Here is a 22822-nt window from a genome sequence, read left to right as displayed (position 1 = left end):
GCTGGTCCACCAGCTTCACCATGCTGGTCCAGCAACTTCACCAGCAAGGCCATGGTAGTTTACCAGCTTCACCAGCAAGCGTTAGCTGGTGGACCAGCAAGGTAATGCTGGTCCACCAGCATCAGACCAGCACTAACCAGTGTCGATGAGTACGGACCCGCGGCAGGCGAGCCTATGATGATTGATTGATGTGTGCAAGGTTTAATCAATTATATTTAACATGGAGTATTCAGAGAGCCCATTCAGGCACGTTTAATTATATAAAAGAGGAAGTAGAACAGGTGCCTGCGTGAGAAATGCAGCACTGGTCTGAAGATGTGTGGAAATGTTCCCATGGAAAGTCACAGGTGCTGCAAGGTGGATATTGAATAAGTTCAGTGTCCTGTTCGGAAACAAGTCGGGGGGAAATGAGGAAGTAGTGGTGAGGTAGGATATTGGTTAAGGGAAATGATTTGGCAGAAATTTATTATAAAAGACAAGACAAATCATCGTTTGGGGTCTTCACGTCCCTATGCGTGCAGATGCTATTTCCGATTGAACCACGAACCTACGGACCAGCCAGCCAGCTTAAACCAGCTACGGAGCGAGAGCGATCCCCGACCGAGACCCAGTTTGACTCTGACGGGTAGGAAACCTTTTGAACTCAGGTGTAGGGTGTAGTCCGTATAAGGAGATCATCTGTCGTTAACACAGATTATGTTTAGATGGGTTTCGGGCTGATTTCTTCTCTCTGCCGCAGGAAAGGAAGTGGGTTTTTAACTGTTAAATGATATTATGTTCCTGTTGGTTAGCGGCTGGGCTGGGATGAAGTTCGATGTGATTTAGTGGTGGTGAGCGTACTATGGTTGGCGAAGCCGTTTTGTTGTAAAACAGGAAATATATGATATAAGTGGAAAAAGCTAATTTAAAATAGGAAACTACAATTTGTAACAAATATTGTCCAATAAATTGCCTAAGATGAGGTAGTTTATTATTGGATATATAATTAGACTCATAGTCGGCATTCATAGGAGTGGGTTTTTCTATAGAAAAAGACCTAAGGCAAATTATTCTATTCAGAGAAAATGGATATAAATGATCTGTAATTATAGAAGAGTATTTCTTATACGGTAAAAGGGGGTAAATAAATTATTTTATTAATCACACACCTTGATTTGTAAAGTACATGCGATTACATGGTGAGGCATTTTTCATAGTAAAGCGAGTTAAATTAATTTCTCTAACAAATATAAAGGTGTATGAAGATTGAATAATTGTAAACAAATGTTATACAGTTGACATATATCAGAAATAAATCTGCTTTCATAACTACACACCTTAAATTGTAAAGTGTGCTATTAGGTGTTGATGTATTTTCGATGTGACATGCAGTGTCTGTTATGCTAAAACCCTTTAAATGAATTTCCCCACTTAAAGTAAATGCATTTAAATAAACTACAGCTATAGAGGAATAGATTCTATTTGTTAAAAGTTTGGAAATAAATCTGTTTCATACCTGCACACCGGCATTTTCAATGTGACATGCATTGCCATCTATGAAAAGGGTTTAAATGAATTTCCTCACTTAAAGTAAATGCATTTATATAATATACAATTATAGGGGAATAGATTCGGTAACCCTTTATTTTACAGGTACCCTAGTTACATATGAACTATTTGTAATTACACATGAACACCAAATGTAATTACACAGTAATTACCAATAGTTCTAAATGATGTTCATATGTAGTTACATTGTAACAGACCTGTAAAATGGAGTGAGTCTGTTCAACTGTAGTTCATATGTAGTTACATGGTACCGGACCTGTAAAGTGGAGTGAGACTGTTCAACTGTAGTTCATATGTAGTTACATGGTAACGGACCTGTAAAGTGGAGTGAGTCTATTCAACTGTAGTTCATATGTAGTTACATGGTAACGGACCTGTAAAGTGGAGTGAGTCTATTCAACTGTAGTTCATATGTATTTACATGGTACCGGACCTGTAAAGTGGAGTGAGTCTATTTAACTGTAGTTCATATGTAGTTACATGGTACTGGACCTGTAAAGAACCTCCAGGCTGGGACAGAGATTGCTAAAACCCAGTGGTGGATTCGAACCACTGAACTTCTGATTGCAAAGCAAGCGGCTTTAACCACTCAGCCACGAGGGCTTTCCAAATTCCATGGTGGAGTTTGAGAGGATAACTGTATGTCAGTCAGATGTAGTTGCTGTCACTTCATAGCTTTGTTATTATACACAGATACTTGGGGGGAAATATTGATATTTGTTAGTTGTAGGTATGATTTTGTCCAGAATTCCCATACAAAAATTATAATAAAAGTATTGTAGGTATAGAGGTAACAGTGAAACTATAATCAAAATACCCATTCTTCTACATTCTAATTGTTAGCTTATTGTAAATGAGTCATTTCCTCATCAATTTCCCAATTTCTCAATTTGTTGGGGACCCAGTCAAAGCCCCTCAAAGACCCCTTTGGTCACCAGACCCCCAGATCATCTCTCCCCAAAGTCTATACCCCCCCCCCCCCCCGCAAGTCTATAAATCCCCCCGATGTGAAGCATAAGGGGGGACTCCCCCCAATTTGCTAAATAAATTGTATGCACTGTGCTCTAGAAACATTTAGTTATATTTAAAATGTTAAAATAAAAAAATACATTCTAATAATTTTCGGAATTGTGGTGTAAATAGTCACATGAGCCATTTACAGCTCATGGCGGGGGGGGGGGGGGTGGCTGGCACAGTCACACTGCAGAAATGCATTCACATTATGACACATCTTTCAAGCTACAACTAACAAAGTATCAACATTTTCCCCCAAGTCTCTATTTATAATAACAAAGCTAGCAAGTGACAACTACATCTGACTGACATACAGTTATCCTCTCAAACTCCACTAAGAAAGTTGGAAAGCCCTCGTGGCTGAGTGGTTAAAGCCGCTTGCTTTGTGATCAGAAGTTCAGTGGTTTGAATCCACCACTGGGTTTTAGCAATCTCTGTCCCAGCCCGGAGCATCTTTACAGGTCCGGTACCATGTAACTACATATGAACTACAGTTGAATAGACTCACTCCACTTTACAGGTCTGGTACCATGTAACTACATATGAACTACAGTTGAACAGTCTCACTCCACTTTACAGGTCCGGTACCATGTAACTACATATGAACTACAGTTGAACAGTCTCACTCCACTTTACAGGTCCGGTACCATGTAACTACATATGAACTACAGTTGAACAGACTCACTCCATTTTACAGGTCTGTTACAATGTAACTACATATGAACATCATTTATAACTATTGGTAATTACTGTGTAATTACATTTGGTGTTCATGTGTAATTACAAATAGTTCATATGTAACTAGGGTACCTGTAAAATAAAGGGTTACCATAGATTCTATTCAGTGAAAGTTTAGAAACAATTCATTTTCAGGCCTACACACCGTGATCAAAATGTTAAATGCAATGTCATTCACTGATTATGAAAGAGGGTTAGAAGGGTTTCTCATGTGAAGTGAATACATGTACTGTGGATGATTAGAAGTTCTATAATACAGCGTTTTATTCTGGGAACGGTTGTACTGAAATTTATCTAGCAGGATCATTTCAAGTCCGGGACAATAATACCCGTTGATTGTTATGAAGTATTACTAGAAGTGTTATATTTACATAAAGAGAGAGGAAACATTTCCTCTTTTCTAAGGAACTGGGCGCGGGGCATTTGAACCGTTGCAAACCACAGCATGTCCACACACGCAGGAACTGATGATGAAGTCAGATTAAAGAAAAGTATTTGTGGAACGTAGTAATTAAGATCCTAATGCATAGTTGACAATCTGGCCAGGACCTGGGAGATCGAGGATAAGTTATGTAGTATTTTACATGATATAGAACACTTCACATGGGAGGCGAGTTCGAGCCCTCGGGAGATACAAATGTTTATTCCCCATATAGAGGATGTGGGGAAATAAATTATTTCATTAAAGATACACCTGAACTGGAAAGTTGGCACTCAGAGCTGATTGGATTTTTCTATAGGAAAAGGCCTAAGATACAGCATTTTATTCTGGGAACACTTGTACTGGAACTCACCTAGCGGGGAATTTGATAAGACAGCATTTTAGTCTGGGAACAAATATAAAGTGGTTTATCTCGCTGAGGTGTACAGTAGCATATATCTGCGTTTTGAACTCGTTTAGGGAAGTCGGAGTAGATCTATTTTTAGAGGGGTAGGAAACCAACGGTTTGAGGCCTGCTCAACAGGCTGGTGTTTGACACTCATTTCACACCGAGAGGGGATCATAACGGAACAGAGCCTATAGGAAGCAGGCTATATTTAAGGGAAATACATTTTTACTTTTATCTCAGCTTGATCATTTAAAGTCTGGGACAATAAGATCTTGTGGAAGCGTTACTTTGAACAAGGAGTTTTAGATGGGGATGGGGGGGAGAAAACACTTCTACTTTTCACTGCATGGAGCAACAGGTTAGCACAAGAGAAAGAGGAAGTTTAACTCAGAGAGTGGCCTGACAGCTATTTTTAGAAGGCGCTGCAGAAGGCCACATGCAGTCATTCAATTTATACTGATACAACTTACAGTAGCTGATTACAGTAGCTATGATTCCAACCAGGTTAATTAATATTAGAGTGGATCACCACACCAGGAGTATTTGTGCTTGAATAAAAAGGGTTTATTCAATTTAAGGTTAAGAAAGATGATTTGTGTTATTATGTTATGTTTAAATGTGTGCCATGTGAATGTTTAAGGATTGTATTGAAATTATATGTGTGCTGTGCTAAGCTATGTGCTAAAATAAAAAGCAACTATATGCGCCAATACCTGATCTCATCACTCTTATTTGAACGAATGTCCATCCATTAGGTAGTAGCCTCTTCTCGTGATGTAAAAATACTAGGAACATTTGGTTTAGCCTGACGTGTCACGTCTTTTAAGGTTACTCTGGAGGCCTTTGTAATGACAAGCTTAAAACGACTACTTGACAGGGAAGGTGTATTAAAACATTGTCAAGTTAAGCGAGAATTGTAATCTCAAGGGAAAAACTTTAACAGATAAGATATCCAGGTGAATTTATTTCTTGTTATTGTGCTGTTGGCTTTTGAGTGTCCAGGTGGCTGTGCTGTAAATCCTGTTGAGAGTCAGGTGAATGTGTCTTAGTTATTCTGGCGTTAATTCTGCATAGCGGTATGTGCGCTGTGAGGGGGGGGCCCTTTATGTGACCATGACCAGGGGCCCATCATGTCGTAATCCACCTATGGGCATAAGATGTTGGGAGAAGTACATTCCTCTATACCGGTGGAGAGGAGTGGAACAAGATCTATGAGCATCCTTATGCTTGACCATAGTGTTTGTTATGGCCAATCCATGTCTAAGGGGGGTCTGTAACACGCTCTCACAGTGACAGTGAGGGGTCTGTAACACTCTCTCACAGTGAGGGGTCTGTAACACCCTCTCACAGTGAGGGGTCTGTAACACCCTCTCACAGTGAGGGGTCTGTAACACTCTCTCACAGTGAGGGGTCTGTAACACCCTCTCACAGTGACAGTGAGGGGTCTGTAACACCCTCTCACAGTGACAGTGAGGGGTCTGTAACACCCTCTCACAGTGAGGGGTCTGTAACACCCTCTCACAGTGAGGGGTCTGTAACACCCTCTCACAGTGAGGGGTCTGTAACACCCTCTCACAGTGACAGTGAGGGGTCTGTAACACCCTCTCACAGTGAGGGGTCTGTAACACTCTCTCACAGTGAGATATGTGTATACTCCAGCTTCAGGTCTAGAAGTTCAAGCTGCTTACTGATTGACGCAGATGTTACAAGGCTGGCATGACATTGATCTTTTATACATATGTCCCTTAGGGGCTTCTGTAGCCCAGTAGCTGTGATGTGCTTTATTTACACAGTGTAGTAGTTAGGAAAATCATGTTTAGCTTTAAAGCTTCAACAATATTTATACTTGTCATATTCATTCAAATATAGCTATGTACAGTAATTTTCTCCAGGGGTTCACATCTATTCATCTCTGAAAGCCAAAAAAGTGTCCTATTGAGAAAGTGACAATGTACTTCCATGTAACTGCCATCATGCATTTTTGGCCACTAAGAGCTGCATCTATAAATCTAATGTTTATTGTGGAACTAACGTCTCCATCCTTTCTTCCAGACGGACTTTCTGCTGAGTCATCATGGCTGCGTACGTACTGGAGGTGACTACAGGTTCCATGGCAGAGGCAGGGACATTTGACTACATATATGCCACTTTATTTGGCACCTATGGACAGAGTCAGTGTACCCAGTTGGACGACTATTACGGTGTCAATTTTGCAAAAGGGAAGGTAAGTTGAAGTTTAAGTACATACTGAGCGCTGGTCATTGAGTATAGTATTGTAGTATTCACATTATGACTGGGACAATATTATAAACTATTTTTGTTGTGAGCGAGTGAGGGGATTTTTCTTGACATGTAATGGTTATTTTAATGTACATGTACATGTACTGTATATATGCACCATGTTTTATGCTTAAAGCTCAGTCTTGTACTGTGGTGGTTGATGGGTGGTCATTTTTCAAAAAGAACATGCAGTCAGTCAGTGACAGTCAACAGTCAACAGTCAAAGCCCAGTAAAAACAGCATAGTCCGTCCACGAAATTGCCATTTTTTGCGATTGCAATAATTCATGCAAATTCATACAAATTCCACAATATTTGAAGGGGCTTGCAATTTTTCAAAATTCAGACGATTTCTCTGCAAAAACAGCAAAACAGATTCCTCAACTTGCCATCTTTGCCAGTTCCCACAATTTTACCACAAAAAACTTGGCTAATTGCATTTTGGGAAAACCATTAGGTATAGTAGTTCGAAGAAGGGGGGGAATCACAATTTCTTTCCTCATCTCGCAGTTTTTGCGAGTTCCTGCAACTTTACTTTCAAAAAAGAAAAAAGAAAAGTAAAACTAGTTGCAATTTTTGAGAAAAGCAGTTTTGATGGTAAATCACAAAGGGACTGAGCATCTGTCACATCTACCCTCCTCATGGTCCACAGACAGGGACCTACACTCTGCAGACCTGTGCATCTCTGGGGCAGCTTCTGCTCCTGAAGCTGGAGAAAGATCCCGCCTATCTCCTCCAAGAAGACAGGTGGTACTGCTCCAACGTGGCGGTGACAACTCCAGAGGGAGAACGCATCCTGTTCCCCTGCAACAGATGGGTGACCAGTGGTGAAATGGTCGAGCTGAGAGGAGGGAGAGGTTTGCTTCAAATCATTTTGGTTTCACACATTATGCATAAAATAATTAAGAATAAAGAAATAGCCACTCTACTCCAAACTCTTCTTGTTACTGTCATGGGTGCAGACTTTCATACAGATTCAAAAAAATAAATAGTTAGTTACAAAAGTGTATTGTACTGTACACAGCAGCAAGCTAAGAAACAAACCCTTTGTAGGATAGCTCAAAGATTGATATTATTTAATAGGGGGAATTATTAGAAATATCCCAAATATTCCTCCAGCAAATAATTGATAATAATTCAGTGAAAGCTATGAACAAGTATGCAGCCATGCACTATTCTCAGCTGTCCTTGGGCTAACTTAGTCATTGAAATCCTAGTGAAATTACACAATTTACTCATTTTGCTGGGGACTCCCCTGGGACCCCCTTGTGCCGTGGACAACATTCTAAACTTGAGCCTACATGAAAGCTATTTCATGCTTTACACATTTAGCGTGATGTGTGAGGTTGTTGTAACAACTTAACTGCTCCAGTGGAGCTGCTCAGTGACCAACAGATCAGACTGTGGTTGTACTGGTCAGCTTCCAGGTATGAATGTGTGTGAATGTGAACAGGGCACTCCTGAAAAAGAGAGCGTTGCTCTCAGTGAGACTCCCCATGTATAAATCATCATCATCATCATCATCATCATCATCATCATCATCATCATCATCATCATCATCATCATCACCAGTATATAAATGGGAGCTTGGGCTCTGTCTGTCTGTCTGTTTGTTTCTATGTTTCTCTGTCCCACTGTGATTTCATAAATCCCATGGTGACATCATCAGTGATGTCATAAATCCCTCATAAATGCAATCTCTCCGGTGAGGGGGGTGCGTATTCATCATGGCAGGGGGTCTCCGTTGCCTTAGTTGACTGTTATTGTCGTCCTCTTCTTGGAACAAAGAGGCTGGCCTCCTACGCTGGCCTCTTAATGCTGAAACACATTTGTTTCTTAGCTTGCTGCTGTGCTGTGCATACAGTCAACCTACTGTATCTCATTCATTTGCATAAGCTATCAGATTTGAGAAGATGTAAAAAAAAAAAAATCCTGAGCGGTGAGATTTTAATGTATGATTTTTATATGATCTATTTTTGTCCCCGCAATGTTCTCAGCCCTGAAGGTGTTTGAGGAGGAGCATCCCTCTCTGATTGAACACCGGAAATTGGAGCTTGCGATTGCAAAGCGCTTGTACACGTAAGCTTCTAAAGTACATAACTTCATGTGCTGATCCTACATACTCAGGAGTCTATTAAAAGATACAGAACTTCATGAGATGATGTGCTGATGCAACAGACTCAGGAGAAGACAAAACTTGACATGTTGCTATTTTTCCTTTGTTTTTAGATGGAAGGTGTATGCTCCCGGGGTGCCACACATGAACAATTTCAAAGATGGCAGTGGGCTCCCAGATGAACTGCAATTCTCCCTGTCAAAACAAATGGAAATGGGTTACATCAAAAAAACCACGTAAGTCTACTGTAGATCATTTCTTGTCCACACACATGGGTATTTTTGAAAACAGAACTTTTTCTATGTGTTTTGACCTTCAGTCCACACGCAAACTAGCCGGTCACGTGAACCCACATTTCATTTCGTTCTGCGGGTTCTGGCCTAAAACCCTGGGAGGGCTTTAGCAGAAACTGCAAAGTGGACGAGCCAATCAGCGACTGCGCTCAGTACCGTGTGATTGACAGCGCAAGTTGGCCAATCAGAGACGGACTGACGTAGTTGACGATACAGGCCGACGATGTAGCAAACATGGTGACTTCCGAAGTAAAGTTAACGTTAGCATAAACACAGCCATAAGTAAAGTTATTGCAGAAATAGACTCAATAACAACAATTAAACAAGAGCAAGAGTATGCACTTGCGGAGTTTCTCGGCGGAAAAGACGTTTTCGCTATTCTTCCGACTGGATTTGGCAAAAACCATTTACAGCAGATTCAGCCATAACGCTACTTCGCTAGCTTGCTAATGTTGCTACATGCTAAAGTGGCTGGCTCTGCACTGAACAGCGCACTGCGATGATGTCACTTGTTCTGTTACGCTGATTGGCTGAAGGTCAACGAAACTACTCCCACCCATGCTCCTGCCCCTGCAAGCACTGGGTGAAAGCTTCAGGCCAGACGCAGACGCCAGACGGTCGCGCAGAACGAAATGAAATGTGAGTTCACGTGACCGGCTGGTTTACCAGGCTACACGCAAACACCATTTTAGGACAGTGAAAACAGAGCTTTTGGAAAACTCTGCTCAAGGTGGATATTTTTCAAACTCTGTTTTCCTGTATTGGTGTGGACAGGTGAAACAGAGCTTTTGGAATCATTACCTCAACCTGTGCATGGCGATTGATGTTTTGTTTGTATTGGGCATGTGTCAGGAACCTATGAGCCTACATGTAGTTAGTACTGTTAGCTTTAATTACATGAAGTTTATAAGTTAGCCTTGCTGTATTTAAATGACTTTACTCTTCTGCTTGAAATCCATGATCCGGGTCGCTTTTGAAAAAAGAGTAGCAGAAACTAAATGGAGCACTCAGTTTGTTGCCAGGCAACCAAAGGGGAGCGTACCTATGTTCCCCGGGTCCTATATTCCCCGGGTCCTATGTTCCCCGTTTTTTTGTGGGACCGGGGAACATAGAACCCTTCCTAACCTCCCCCAGACCCTAACCCAAAACCTAACCTCTCCCACCCCTCACGCCTAAACCTAAGGTCGGCATTGCGGGTGGTCGGCATAGCGGATAGACACCCCAAATGTTACGGAGAGTGTTAAAAACGGGGAACATAGGACCCGGGGAACATAGGACCCGGGGAACATAGGGATGACCCCAACCAAAGCATGCAGCGCTGACTTGCCCTCTTGTGAGAAGGTCTGATCCGGGTAAAGTTGAACTATTTTACACTCTTTGCAGGTGACTGTGGGGTTGAGTGTGGAATCCGCACCCTGCCATAGGAAATCATAGCGTACCATTTTAATCGTTGTGTTCTCGTGTGGACAGAGAGATTTTCTAAAACACTGTTAGTGTGGACGGGATTTTTTTTTTTTTTTTTACGGAGGAAAAACCCTGGGTACGTGTAGACAGAGGCGTCATGCCCATTGAATCTGAGGGGGCAAGAGCTGTGTGAGTGTTATGGTAGTGAACTGACTATCACAGGTTATACTGTAGTTAGCAAAACACTAAATTCAGTTTGATGTTTGAAGCATTGTGGATAGTCTTTTTATATGAATAACATTTTGGGTGAAGCGAGATTTAGCTATATTTCAAGAAAAGTGGCAGCAGTGTAGAAGCTAGTGTAGAAGTGAGTGACTAATAACCATAACAGCACAAATAATTGACAAAAATCCTCAAAATAAATATACAGTATTTACCCTAATGAGAAGAGGAGCAAACATTGATGGTTAAAACAGAATAATGACATCACAACAGTCTAATCTAATGTTGATTTAAAATGAGATATTCTTCTAAATTTGGCTTCAAATGGCCAACATTTTTAGAAAAACCTTTTAGCAAAAAAAAAAGAATCAGCTGCCAAAATGTTTCGCCGCCACCAAATGTTGCCCCCTCAGAATTTTGTCTTGCATGACGCCCCTGCGTGTGGACTAGGCCTTAGATGAAATGATTTGACTGCTGCATGTTTCAGTCATTTTTACCCCCTCTTTCCAGTGAGCTGGCAAACAAGAACATGGGGCTGACTGGCTCAACTGAACCATGGGAAAGCTTCGAGGCCATAAAAGAGGTCTTCCTGCGCAACCGCTCACCGTTGGGAGGTAGAAGTTGCCCGTAGTTTTGCAGAACCTATTGCAACGTTCTCATCCTCATGGTTTAATTACAGTTACAACTATATACTGTATGCTTACATGCATTTACAGCATGTATAACAATTAACTGTGTTCGGTGCTGTCTCTAGTAAGTCTAGTTTTAGTTTGATGTTGAAAAATATCCTAAAAATGCTCTTAACGCTGTAGGATAAAACAAACTCATTTAGCTGAAGTTGTGCAAAATGATTAGTGTACTTTTGAGCTTTTGGTGTACTTTTCCAAAATATACTATAATACCACATAAAAACTGGCAACACGTGCATACAGTATCAAATATCTGAACACACACAGCAGTGAGAGAACATTCAAACTCCACTGAGAAAGGACCGGTGTCGAGATTTGAACCCAGGGTCTTCTTAGCATGAAACACGAGCTGCTGTTGAACCAGGAAGATTGCCAAAAAACTGCAGTTACAAGGGTTTTACCTTGTATGTTGGACATTTTCCTTGGTTGAATTTACTTATATCTTCATCACTTTAAAGTCGAACTGAACCTATTCGTCACGTGCATAATGAATCCGTTTCAGACTGAAAACATCGTTTGTCTAAGATGACAGGTTGAGAGCCGAGTCATAGTATCATGTTGATGATTTTATTTGACAATTCTGGGGACTGGATTGGGCTGTGGCCAACTGTAACGATACGATATCCCTGGAATGCGCGTTTTAACGAGCCAGTTACATTTCTTTGGATTCTTAGAGATTATAGTTTTTGTTTTTTGTTCATGTTTCTAACAATTGGTAGAAGTTAGTAGTTAGTTTATGGGATAGGAATTCTGCCAGATGACAGGCACTAGGCGCTATTTTCGACTTCATTTGGAAGAGAAAATTATCCTGAAATGAAGATTTGATTGACAGCTGCATGTCGTGATATGATTGGTTGAAATGGGGTAGAAATTTGATAGTACTAGGTGACGTCAGCAAACTGTACATTACTGTTATCAATGAAATCTTGAAAAATGAACTTTTGATGTGAAAAAGTGTGAAAAACTAAAGAAATTAGATTGTTGTGATTTTGTTTGCATACATTATTAAATAGGTGCACTGCATACCCAGGTATTTGAACTAAAAGAAAAGAAAAGTCATTTTTGGGTTCAACTCGACTTTAAGATGAGGAGAATGACTTTGTCCACTGCCACCTTGCAGAGTACATGACGGAGCATTGGAGAGAAGACGACTTTTATGGATACCAGTTTCTGAACGGAATCAACCCCAATGTGATCCAGGCCTGCTCCAAGCTGCCCTCTAACTTCCCCGTCACAGAGGCCATGGTGAAGCCCTTCCTGCATGGCAGCTCTCTGAAGAGAGAACTGGGGGTATGGAAGAAGAAGAGTGCCTTAACCCATTGATACCTGATGCAGCATTTGTGTGTGTATCCCTTTAAGACCGCGAACCGCGTTAACGCGGTTCACGGTCTTAAAGGGATACGCACACAAATGAGGGATATACACGCAAATCAGGTATCAATGGGTTTAAGAGGACATGAAACATTTGATCATGTGACTCTAGTTCATTTGTATTTCACCCCAGACAAGACGGGACACACTGCTTTCAAGTCTGAAATGTACCTGTAGATTTGCTAGAAAGTTGAACAACATTTCAGCTTTTCGCCAACTAGGGCGCTGCTTGATGATGTCACAGGGTTGACTGCACAGTATACAGTATTTTGAACATTTTGATGATGAATCAAAACAACCACAATCCAAGTCAGAAACACAACAGCATATCCTGTGAGCCTGTTATTCAAAATCCATACTACCAACACTGTACTCCTGTACTCCACTGTACTGTACTGTACTGTACTGTACAGTCAACCTAGTGACATCATCTAGCTGGTGAAAAGGTGAATTAAAAAAAATCGTTTTAGCAAATCTAGGTAGATTTCAGACTTGAAAACCGTGTCCTGTCGTGTCTGAGGTTAAAAGCAAATGAACTAGAGTCAAGCTGTCTAGCTGTTAAAAGTTAGATCATGTGGGGAAGTGATCACCTCCATTTGTCACATTTTCATGTCTTATGTTGCTGTTGAACGGTTCTTTGTCTCCCATACAGAAAGGCAATATCTTCCTCTGTGACTACAAGAGGATGGATGGGTTCACCAACCAGGTGTATGGAGGTCAGCTGACTAATGGTCTTTGTTTGTTGTACGTGAATCCAGACAACAATCTGATGCCAATCGCAATACAGGTATTTATTTGACTGATGCAGTGAATCAGTGGCTGTATTCATGCTGGATCCATTTTAAACGTTAAAGAATAGGAATAAAATATATTGGAAAATATACAAGCACTGAAATTAGGTCACACGGCCATATTTTCATGAACGAATTAACATCGTCCATAATGTACAGTATGAACAAAAGAAAATCCTGTCTCTTTTTCAACGTTCCAGCTGCATCAACAACCCTCTGCGCAGAACCCCATTTTTCTGCCCAGTGACCCCGAGCACGACTGGCTGCTTGCCAAGATGTATGTGAAAAATGTGGATGTCATCTTACACGAGACTATTTACCACCTGATGAACACGCACTTTTTCTCAGAAGCCTGGGCCATTCCCACTATGCGCAACTTCCCTGTGATCCATCCGCTCTACAAGGTATAATGGCGTAATATAGCCTAGATATATTTTTTTATGCCTTGGGATTTCAACTGCTACGTTTACACTATAGCCATCCCATAAATACATATTTGACATTTAGATTCTTCTCTTTGTTGTAGCTGCTGGTCCCATACTTCCGTCACACTCTCCAAATAAACACTATCGGGCGCCCACTACTCATGGGAGACACTGGAGTTTTACGTTCGGTATGAATCTTTTCCTCTGATTTTCTCAATAATATTCAGATCTCAATGTTGAATTATTAGATTGTGAAAATTCTGATTCTGTGTTTTAGTCGGTCAGCAAGCGATCCTGGCAAATCGAATGTTGTCTAATGCTAATTATTTGTGTAGAGTTCCATAGGAAAAGAGGACCTAGTGGAGCTGATGAGGAGGGCTATATCTGAAATGACCTACAGCTCCCTCTGTCTGCCAGAAGATATCGCTGCACGAGGACTGAAGTCCATCCCCAACTTTTACTTCAGAGATGATGGAATGAAGCTGTGGGACATAATCAACAGGTTACAATGGTTTGCCATTACTCTGGAGCCAGTATTGTCTGTGCATGGCTCCAAGCCCTACAGATAATGTATACGAGACCAATTAAAAAGAAAGAAAATGTGATTTAAAAAGTGATTTGTTTGGGAGATCTGACAACAAAGGCCCCCCATCGTTTGTTACCAGCCGAGTCCTTGGAACAAACAGCAGAGCTCTCTGCCAGCAGACATCAAGTCCTTGAATGGGATAGTTCTGATTTTTGGAACCCTAGGCCTATTTGAGTCAGTCAGTGATGTCATTCACATTCATGCACAAATGACATCACTGGTCCACGACTTAACTCAAATCAACTCTCGATAACTGTCAAACTAAATGAATGTCTGCAAAACTGTTTACATTTTTGGGATATGTGTGAGATCATTGTCAAAATAAATCGGCATTGTTTTTTGGTGAAGTTCTCCTTTAGGGGTTTTAAAGCAATATTCAAATTAGATTTAACATGGGGTTTATTTGGCACTTGACCACCATGAAAACCAGAATATAAACTAGCCACCAGATCGGATACAGCTTGACGAGTTTGTAGCATTAAAGTGTTTGAATGAGACACGAAAATACCTTTTCTAGGGACTTTTTGCTAACTAGAAGACGGCAAGACTTAAGTTAACACCCAGGGGCGGACTGGGATCATAATTCAGGCCGGGCATTAGATACCAAGCAGGCCAGGCTGATACGGGCCGACGTGTGTGCCGGCGGCCGAAGAAATGACTGTTCTACATTGAAGTAGAAATTTAAATAATTAGCTTGTTGGTTTTGGATTTTTTTAGCTTCAAGAGTGCATTTTTGTTCTTGTGTGACCCTCAACACAGGCTTTGAGAATCCCGGGCCACTTACTGATACTTATGCTTAAATTAACCCACTCATATTCTGGTTTATTTCAAGAAAAACATTTAGGCTAGTGGAAATTCTAATTGGCTGGTAACTTTAAAATCTAGCAGCCATATTGGCAGGTGGTGAAAAAAGTTAATTTCAAGCCCTGCAGGGAGAGCAGGTGGTGACATAGGAGTGAGTGAGGAAAAGGATCAAATATTGGTGGTTAAGACTGAATAATGACATCACAATTGTTAATTTAAAATTAGTTATTCCTCTAAACCTGGCTTCAAATGCCCCAAATTTGTCGCGCTGGCGCCGTTCAGCCCTCAGCAAAATCTGGTAGCGAGGATTTTTTTTGTGGCCCTCTCTATCATCAAAGTTGCCCATCCATGGGTTACGGCATGACAATATTTGTTCGGCCCCCGGCAACAGTCTGGGTTTCTCATGTGGCCCCCCATGAAAAATAGTTGCCCACCCCTGCTCTAACCAATCAACGTTGGTCCACGTACAATTGGGCCAGCCCATTGCAACTGTCTGTCACTTCAATCACAGTGTTTGAAAAGTGGCGCTGCATCATGGCACCACCGTCCACCTAAACGAATTAAAATCACTGACTTCACATCGACGTCGTCGTCTGCGTCTCACTCGTTTGAGGTAAGTGTGGCAGCTATTTGAATTTGACCAAGCAATAGGATTCTGGCTTGTAGCCTTGACGCGGTACACGCCAAACTCTATTAGAAAATGTGGCAATTTAACACACTGCCTTCCTTGATAGCCGCAATCGCACCTACCTGGTAGAAAACTACCTAAAGGCCTTCACAAATTCGTAGAGCCTGCTGGTAAATTCGGCGTACATATGATCGACCAAGCACTACTTAATTTCAACAAAATGACAACTTTTAGGATTGGCGCACACTGTTAGGTAATCGATGAGTGAGCTAGCTAATGTAACGTTATTCATGTTGGTAGCCAGGTGGGTTAAACGGCAACAACGACGTTATGATTTTCACGTTTTTATAACGTTTAGATTAATATTTAAACTGTGCTTATTAGAGTAACTTATAAACAATATTTTATTTCCAATGACTTGCTTGCTTGCTCCATCAAACACAGGCATGGAATGAGTTGAGTTGTAACAGACTATGGGGAAAGATACATCAGACATACGGGAAATGTTTGTGTGGCTATATTATGTCCAAAGTAATCTACTCTATATTTTTTGGTTTTGAGTATCTAAGTTTTAGTTAAGTTTAGTTTTATAGTTTCATAACAATACTGATTCCTAGTGGTAGGGACGCCAACATGACAACAATCAATACACTTGTATTTGCGTTAAAAAAAAATCAGTGTTGTGATGTTTAGTACTGTACTTATGTCTATTTAATAAGTAAACGTTGAGTTCTCACTGGGCACATTTATTCAATGCTGCAACATCATTACACCTAAAACCCCTAGATCGGGTCATAACATGTGGCTTTATAAGTAAATCCCCAACCCATGTGAGTGCGAGCGAAGCGAGCGCGAGCTCGAAAAATTGGGCCGATTCGAAATTGTGGGCCTGTCTGAGCCACATGGCAGGTAGCTTTTTTGGTCCCAGTCCAGCCCTGATTTGCCCGACGTGCCCGATTATGCAGTCCGCGCCTGTTAACACCCCACCTTATACGTATGTTTATCTTAGTGTCATCTGCATAACAGTGAAAATTAATGCTTGCGGATGATGTCTCCAAGTGGAAGCCAACACGTTCTCATCCCAGAGTCATATTCCGATGCTTTGGATCACGCCCTCTCTGCGTTAACGAGAAAGGTATCCTTTCTCATCATACTAGGAGGCGCAGGGTTGTCAGCACACTATGACAACTTAGTTGGGTTTAGACACCTACAACAACTTATGTTTAGGTAACTAAAACAACTTGATTCAGTTTAGGCACCTAAATCAACTTGGTTGGATTTAGGTATTCAGGGTAAAAATGCTGGGAAATCAAACAGCGCCCTCCTGTGTGAAAGGCAAGGAATAGCGTGCCCATGCCGCGGGACTTGACAAAGCAGTGAATTTTGACACGTTGGGAATGACAACAGGCTGCGGAAGCATATAAATGGGAATAATGGAGGGCCTCATATTGACCCTTGTGGAACACCATATTTCAGATGAGTTGTAGAAGAAGCAGTTTATTTATTTATTTATCTATCTATATAACCTCTGACCACTGACACGTAATATTGACATGTTTTCTTTCTCTCTCTCCAGCTATGTGAAGGCCATCGTGATGCACTATTACCCCTCCGACTACAAGGTGCAGGTGGACTCTGAGCTCCAGGCATGGATCAAAGAGATAGACACACACTGCTTCATGGGGAACAAAAACTCAGGTAATGTAGTTCATGTTCCAGTATCATGTTGTAAACAGCTGGACTATCATGGTGTAATGGTAAACAGCAATGTATAAATGTCAATTGAACAAATGGTTACACATATGGGACCCCAACAGGCATCCCTTCAAGCTTTCAAACCGTGGAGGAAGTGATCAAGTTCATCACCATGGTGATCTTCAGAGTGACAGGCTATCATGCTGCAGTCAACAATGGGCAGGTGACACAATGAAGAGCTGACAGAATAATATAGAAATATTGTACACTTGAACATGTGCATGTTCTTCCTTTTAGTGGGATATCAGAGATGCAAGAGCGACATTTAATATTTTCATGTTCAATTCCATAAAATATGTTTCAGTTAAACAGAAGCTCACAAGCCTAAAATTAATTGATCCTGAAACATACTGATACTGAAACATCTCTCCTAATTCTAGTATGAATACAATGCCTGGACGCCTATCAACCCTCTCGTGATGCGCAAACCTCCACCAGCCAAAGGGACGTCTACCATGAAGACCATTTTGGAGACGCTCCCTAATGTTGGAGACACGGCCAGCTTTATGGCAATGGGCGAACTGCTGACAGGCAGCTACACTGATAAGGTCAGTTTGACAGGCATGAATGATACACTTATCAATTTTGAAAGTGCCTTGTGGCCCTGCACCGTAAAGCCCCCTCCAGTCAGTGTATTTTGTCATTTTTAAGATATCCTCACTGGCATCACCTCCCGTTCCCTCCATAGACTCCAGATGGTACAAAACTCAGCTGCTCGCCTGCTCACTCACACCCGGTCCCGCGATCACATCACCCCCGTCCTCCACTCTCTCCACTGGCTCCCCGTTAAGCAACGCATTGACTTCAAATTACTCCTCCTCACCTTCAAAGCCCTCCACAGCCTAGCCCCCCCCTACCTGACTGACCTCCTCATCCCCCATCGCCCCTCCCGTACACTCCGATCCTCTTCTACTGCCACCCTCACCATCCCCCCATCCAGACTCAAAACCTACGGCGACCGTGCTTTCTCCCGCGCTGCACCCCGACTTTGGAACTCCCTCCCCCTGACCGTCCGAGACTCTCCCTCACTCCCCACTTTCAAAACCCGACTCAAAACCTACCTGTTCTCCCAAGCCTACAACCTCCCCTACCCCTGACCACCTCCTCCAAACCATAGCTCCAAACCATCACCCTCCCCCCCCCATCCCCCCCCTCTCCCTCCCTCCTGTTATCTTCCTCCCCTCTGCTTCTCCATACTACCTGCCCTGTTCCCTGTAACTGTTGCCTGTTACTTGTATCTGTTGCCTGTTTTGTTCCCTGTTGCTTGTCTCTTGTTTTCTGTTAAGCGTCTTTGGGTCTGGAAAAGCGCTATATAAAATAAATGAATTATTATTAATTATTATATTTCATATTCATATTCAGTCCTGCCCTGACCATGTTCATTAGCCACACTGTTCGCCACATAGTTTCTCTTTTGTGCCGAGGTTAAAAAAAATAAGCTGTTGCTAAATGTTAACTGGCTAGCTAGCTGTTAGCTACAACGCAATAAATCTGCTAAATTCATAAACGTCATCCACATCAGAACCATGTCCGTTATCGCTGTCTGTATTGTGCTGTTGTCCTGTTGTCTTGTTCTATGTTGTATTATGTATCCTGTCATTTCCTGTGCTGTGTACTGTGTATTCTGCTGTTTGTTGCATGTACTGTACTTTTCATGTGTGCAAGCAAACCTGTGAAGCCAAAGACAACTTTCCACATTATGGACAATTGAATTGAATTGAATTGAATTGAATTGAATTGAATTGAATTGAATTGAATTGAATTGAATTGAATTGAATTTACCCACTGCGTGATGCTGTAACCGCTTTGCTGGGCTCAAAACACCACTGAGTGACCAGAAATGTTCACTTGTGAAGCAGTTGGAGAACCTGCTGTCAGTGGTTAGTCATGGTTTCTGTTTCTAATTCTACTTGCTGGCAGGTTCTACTGGGACAAAATCCAGTTGTCCGCTTTGATGAGCCTGAACCCAAGAAGATGATGATGGACTTCGAAGCCAAGTTGCACCAGCTTAGCGCGGCCATTGCAAAGAGGAACTCAGGGCTTAAGTTGCCCTACACCTTCTTAGACCCTGCTACGATAGAGAACAGTACAGCCATTTAAATGGGCTTGAGGACACATGGTAAGCACAGCTTAATTTCTCTTAAACTTGTAGCTTGTCTTCCTGTAAGAGCAGACATTCATTTATTTCACTTTGAAAGCATTATGGATTTGAAAAACCATGTCATTGATCATTGAACCATATTTCAAAATAGCTTGGGGAAGGGGGGGGGGGGGGGGGGCTGATAGACATAATAGAAAACGGAAAACCCCATTGCTATACCGCTCCCACATATAGTAGTAATGCAATGTGTGTGTGTTTTTTTTATATGTATATTTTATTTTCAATTTTTTTAATAGAACAATAAACAAACAAGACAAACAGGCTCAGACACAGGAAAATTTAAATAAAATAAAATACATACATTAATGACGTTTGGCATTGTTAACGTGGTGCTACCAGCCACAAAAGATGCTTATATGCTTGTGAGGGATAGTACGCATAGGACCCCACCAAAGGGCTCCATATGAAACCGACCGGGCTGCTGTCCATCACCCCCAACCTTAGTCACCGCTCACTAATCATTTTTAACCTTGTCAAAGTAGCCCAGAAACAGGTCCCAAATAGTTAAGAACTTTCTAAGCGAGTTGGTTCTCAGGAACCGGAGTCTCTCCATCTGTATAACAGAAACCATGTCCATCAACCATACTTGAAAACAAGGTGAAGAGGAGGACTTCCATTCCTTCAGGATGAGTCTTTTGGCGACAGTTGTCCCCAGTGTCAGAGATTGTTGCACAGCTGTAGGGAAGTTCAGAGAGGACTCCGAGCAGCCGAAGATGGAGAGTTCTGCCTCTGGCTGCAGGGTTATTTTCTAGGCCTTAGAGTACCAGTCAAATATTCTGGCCCAGAATCCTGTTAGTGAAGGGCAAAACCAGAAGGCATGAGATAGTGTGCCCTCTGACACAGGACACCTGTCACACAGTGGTGAGACAGAAGGGAAGATCCTGTGTAGTTTCTGCTTGGAGTAGTATGCAATGTGGTTTCTAACCTGCACCATGTTTTCTAACAGAATTACCACCCGGTCTTGCTTGGGTCTGTGTGTTGCTGTTGCCACACAACAACAACAATCCCTGTCATGTCATGTGACCTCATATTTTTGTTTCATTGCAGTCCATGTGGAGAGAGATGTCTCCTGATTCACACAACATGAGGGAGAAGACACGCCCACTTCAATAAAGACAGCGACCAAGCAGCTCCTTTTTGATCACTTTCCTACCATGTCCATGATTGGACCTGTCTGTTTCAATAAATCAATCAGCTTGTCTAGCAAAATCTAAACTTATTTGAAATGTCAAAATGTGCTTGGTTTTAATTAGTTCTTAAAATTGAGAAATTGAACTAATTTTCTTTCATGATCATGGTCAGCTTGCTTATCTGCTTTCAAAATGTGCTTGGTTTTCTTGAGTTAATAAAATTTAGAATTTCAACTGATTTACAGCCTAACAATAATATATCTTCATTCATAACAAGTGCAAACCTTTTAGGCCATGCGGGCCACTTTTCCCTCACTCACCCCCCCCCCCCCCCCCCCCAACACCAACTCCCTATCACCTTCCTATCCCTATGCCCCCCCCCCCCCCCTGCCCCACATTTGGAAAATTATGGCAAACACCTGATAATTGAAAATTATGCATTGGCGCAAGAGTGTACGGCTTTGATCATGTATTATCCTCAGCAGTGATGCCTGTCTGTTGCCATTGTCTGAGAGGATGTTGTTTATTTCTCTTGTATGAACTTCTCTCCCTCTTCGCCCCTTCTCTTTATGCCACATCATAATTATAGAATTGCATTTTTACCAAATTCTGTTATTCTGTTATATTATGCTAAGACAATAAAGACGCTTTCATTAAATCAGTTGTTTCTATGCATTTTTTTGTATGAATGACTCAGTGGCAGAAGTGATGTACTGTTCAGTAATACAGTGTATACACAGCAATACATTCAGCTCTATGATGTGTCTGTATGGCCAGCAGATGGTGGTGTTTACTCACAATTCTCAACACCTAAATCCATTGAGCAACATTTTCGTCTAGCAGCATTCAGCAGCTCAATAGATTGTGAACAGATGACTCCTCCTCTTTTGATAAAGTTAATATCTTTAACTTTCAGAGTGTGGCTCACCAAACTGTAAAACATGGCTACTGTGCTGCATTGAAACTAGCCCCATAATGTTCCGCTGTATCTCCGTTTATCTGTGAAACAGCTTAATCCACAGAGTCTCTAGACTAGAGAGTCGTCCTCCAGTTCTTTGAGTTGGTTGGCTTGGCATGAATGTCCTCTGATAGCCTACTTGCATTACAATGTCTCCCCCCTTTCTACCAGAAGATCTGTCCTTCCTGAACATGTGATAATAACCATCAATGTGCAACACTTCATTTGGTATGAATTTTGTGGATGGATGGACTGGGACGCATTTATATAACGCTTTTATCCAAAGCGCTTTACAATGTGCCTACATTCACCCATTCATTCACACACCGAAGGTGGCAAGCTGCCACGCAGGGTGCTGCCACAGCCATCGGGAGCAATTGGACAATGATCGTGCCCCAAGTTTCTGTGACACAGACAATGTTGCTCTGTTGCAATTTTGGGTTCAGTGTCTTGCCCAAGGACACTAAGACATGCGGACTGGAGGAGCCGGGGATCGAACCACCAGACAGAACACTCAGGTTCAGGGAAGCCATCCCAATCATGCCCCTCCGAGCGCTGTGAGCATTCCAGTTTTTGTGTTTCGTTTCTCTGATGTTCCTTGATGCCACAGGGCTAAAAGAAATGATACAATTTAGGCGAAAATTGTGGGAAAATGTGTGTCATTGATGGTTTGAAGAGCTCAAGTCACCTCTATATTTGTGAAAACTTCAAAAAGAAGTTTTATTCTCTCCTGTTATCTCCCCATCTACAATCTAGTATACTAGTTCATGTACACTCTTCTGAATGCTATCTAATATTTGCTATAAAATAATATATTGACAAACGGTTGATGACACTACACGAATAAACTTGCTGTTCCACAACACTGTTGAATGGTTTTTGAAAAAACCACACCGTTGCGATATAATCGACTTCCAAAGTTCTGTGGGTGGGGCCAATTTCACAAAAATAGCCATAACTCTGGAACACAATGTGCGATCCTAACCAACCTTGGTCCAGGTGTGGACGGATGTACTCTGAGCCTATAGGAGAAATATTGTGTCATTTCGCCTTTAGGGGGCGCTATAGCAGCATTCAGTA

The 22822-nt window shown here is 41.8% G+C and overlaps 1 protein-coding gene across 1 annotated transcript; it reads left to right on the top strand.

The window, feature by feature from the left end:
• Nucleotides 1–536: 536 nt before the first annotated feature.
• LOC310780074 (hydroperoxide isomerase ALOXE3-like) lies at nt 537–21022 on the top strand. The gene is made up of 16 exons (XM_083640619.1): nt 537–625; nt 6183–6354; nt 7062–7266; nt 8407–8488; nt 8639–8761; nt 10955–11058; nt 12254–12423; nt 13157–13291; nt 13496–13699; nt 13822–13908; nt 14056–14222; nt 17315–17436; nt 17556–17656; nt 17874–18041; nt 19414–19612; nt 20702–21022. Exons 2-15 carry the CDS (start codon nt 6205–6207, stop codon nt 19591–19593), a joined length of 1998 nt encoding a protein of 665 aa, XP_083496745.1. The 5' UTR covers nt 537–625; nt 6183–6204; the 3' UTR covers nt 19594–19612; nt 20702–21022.
• Nucleotides 21023–22822: the final 1800 nt, after the last annotated feature.

This window comes from Poromitra crassiceps, assembly GCF_964638095.1.
Source record: "Poromitra crassiceps genome assembly, chromosome: 7".
Lineage (NCBI taxonomy): Eukaryota > Metazoa > Chordata > Actinopteri > Beryciformes > Melamphaidae > Poromitra > Poromitra crassiceps.
Note: the sequence above shows the minus strand (reverse complement) of the source record. Positions and strands in the feature narration are given on the sequence as shown.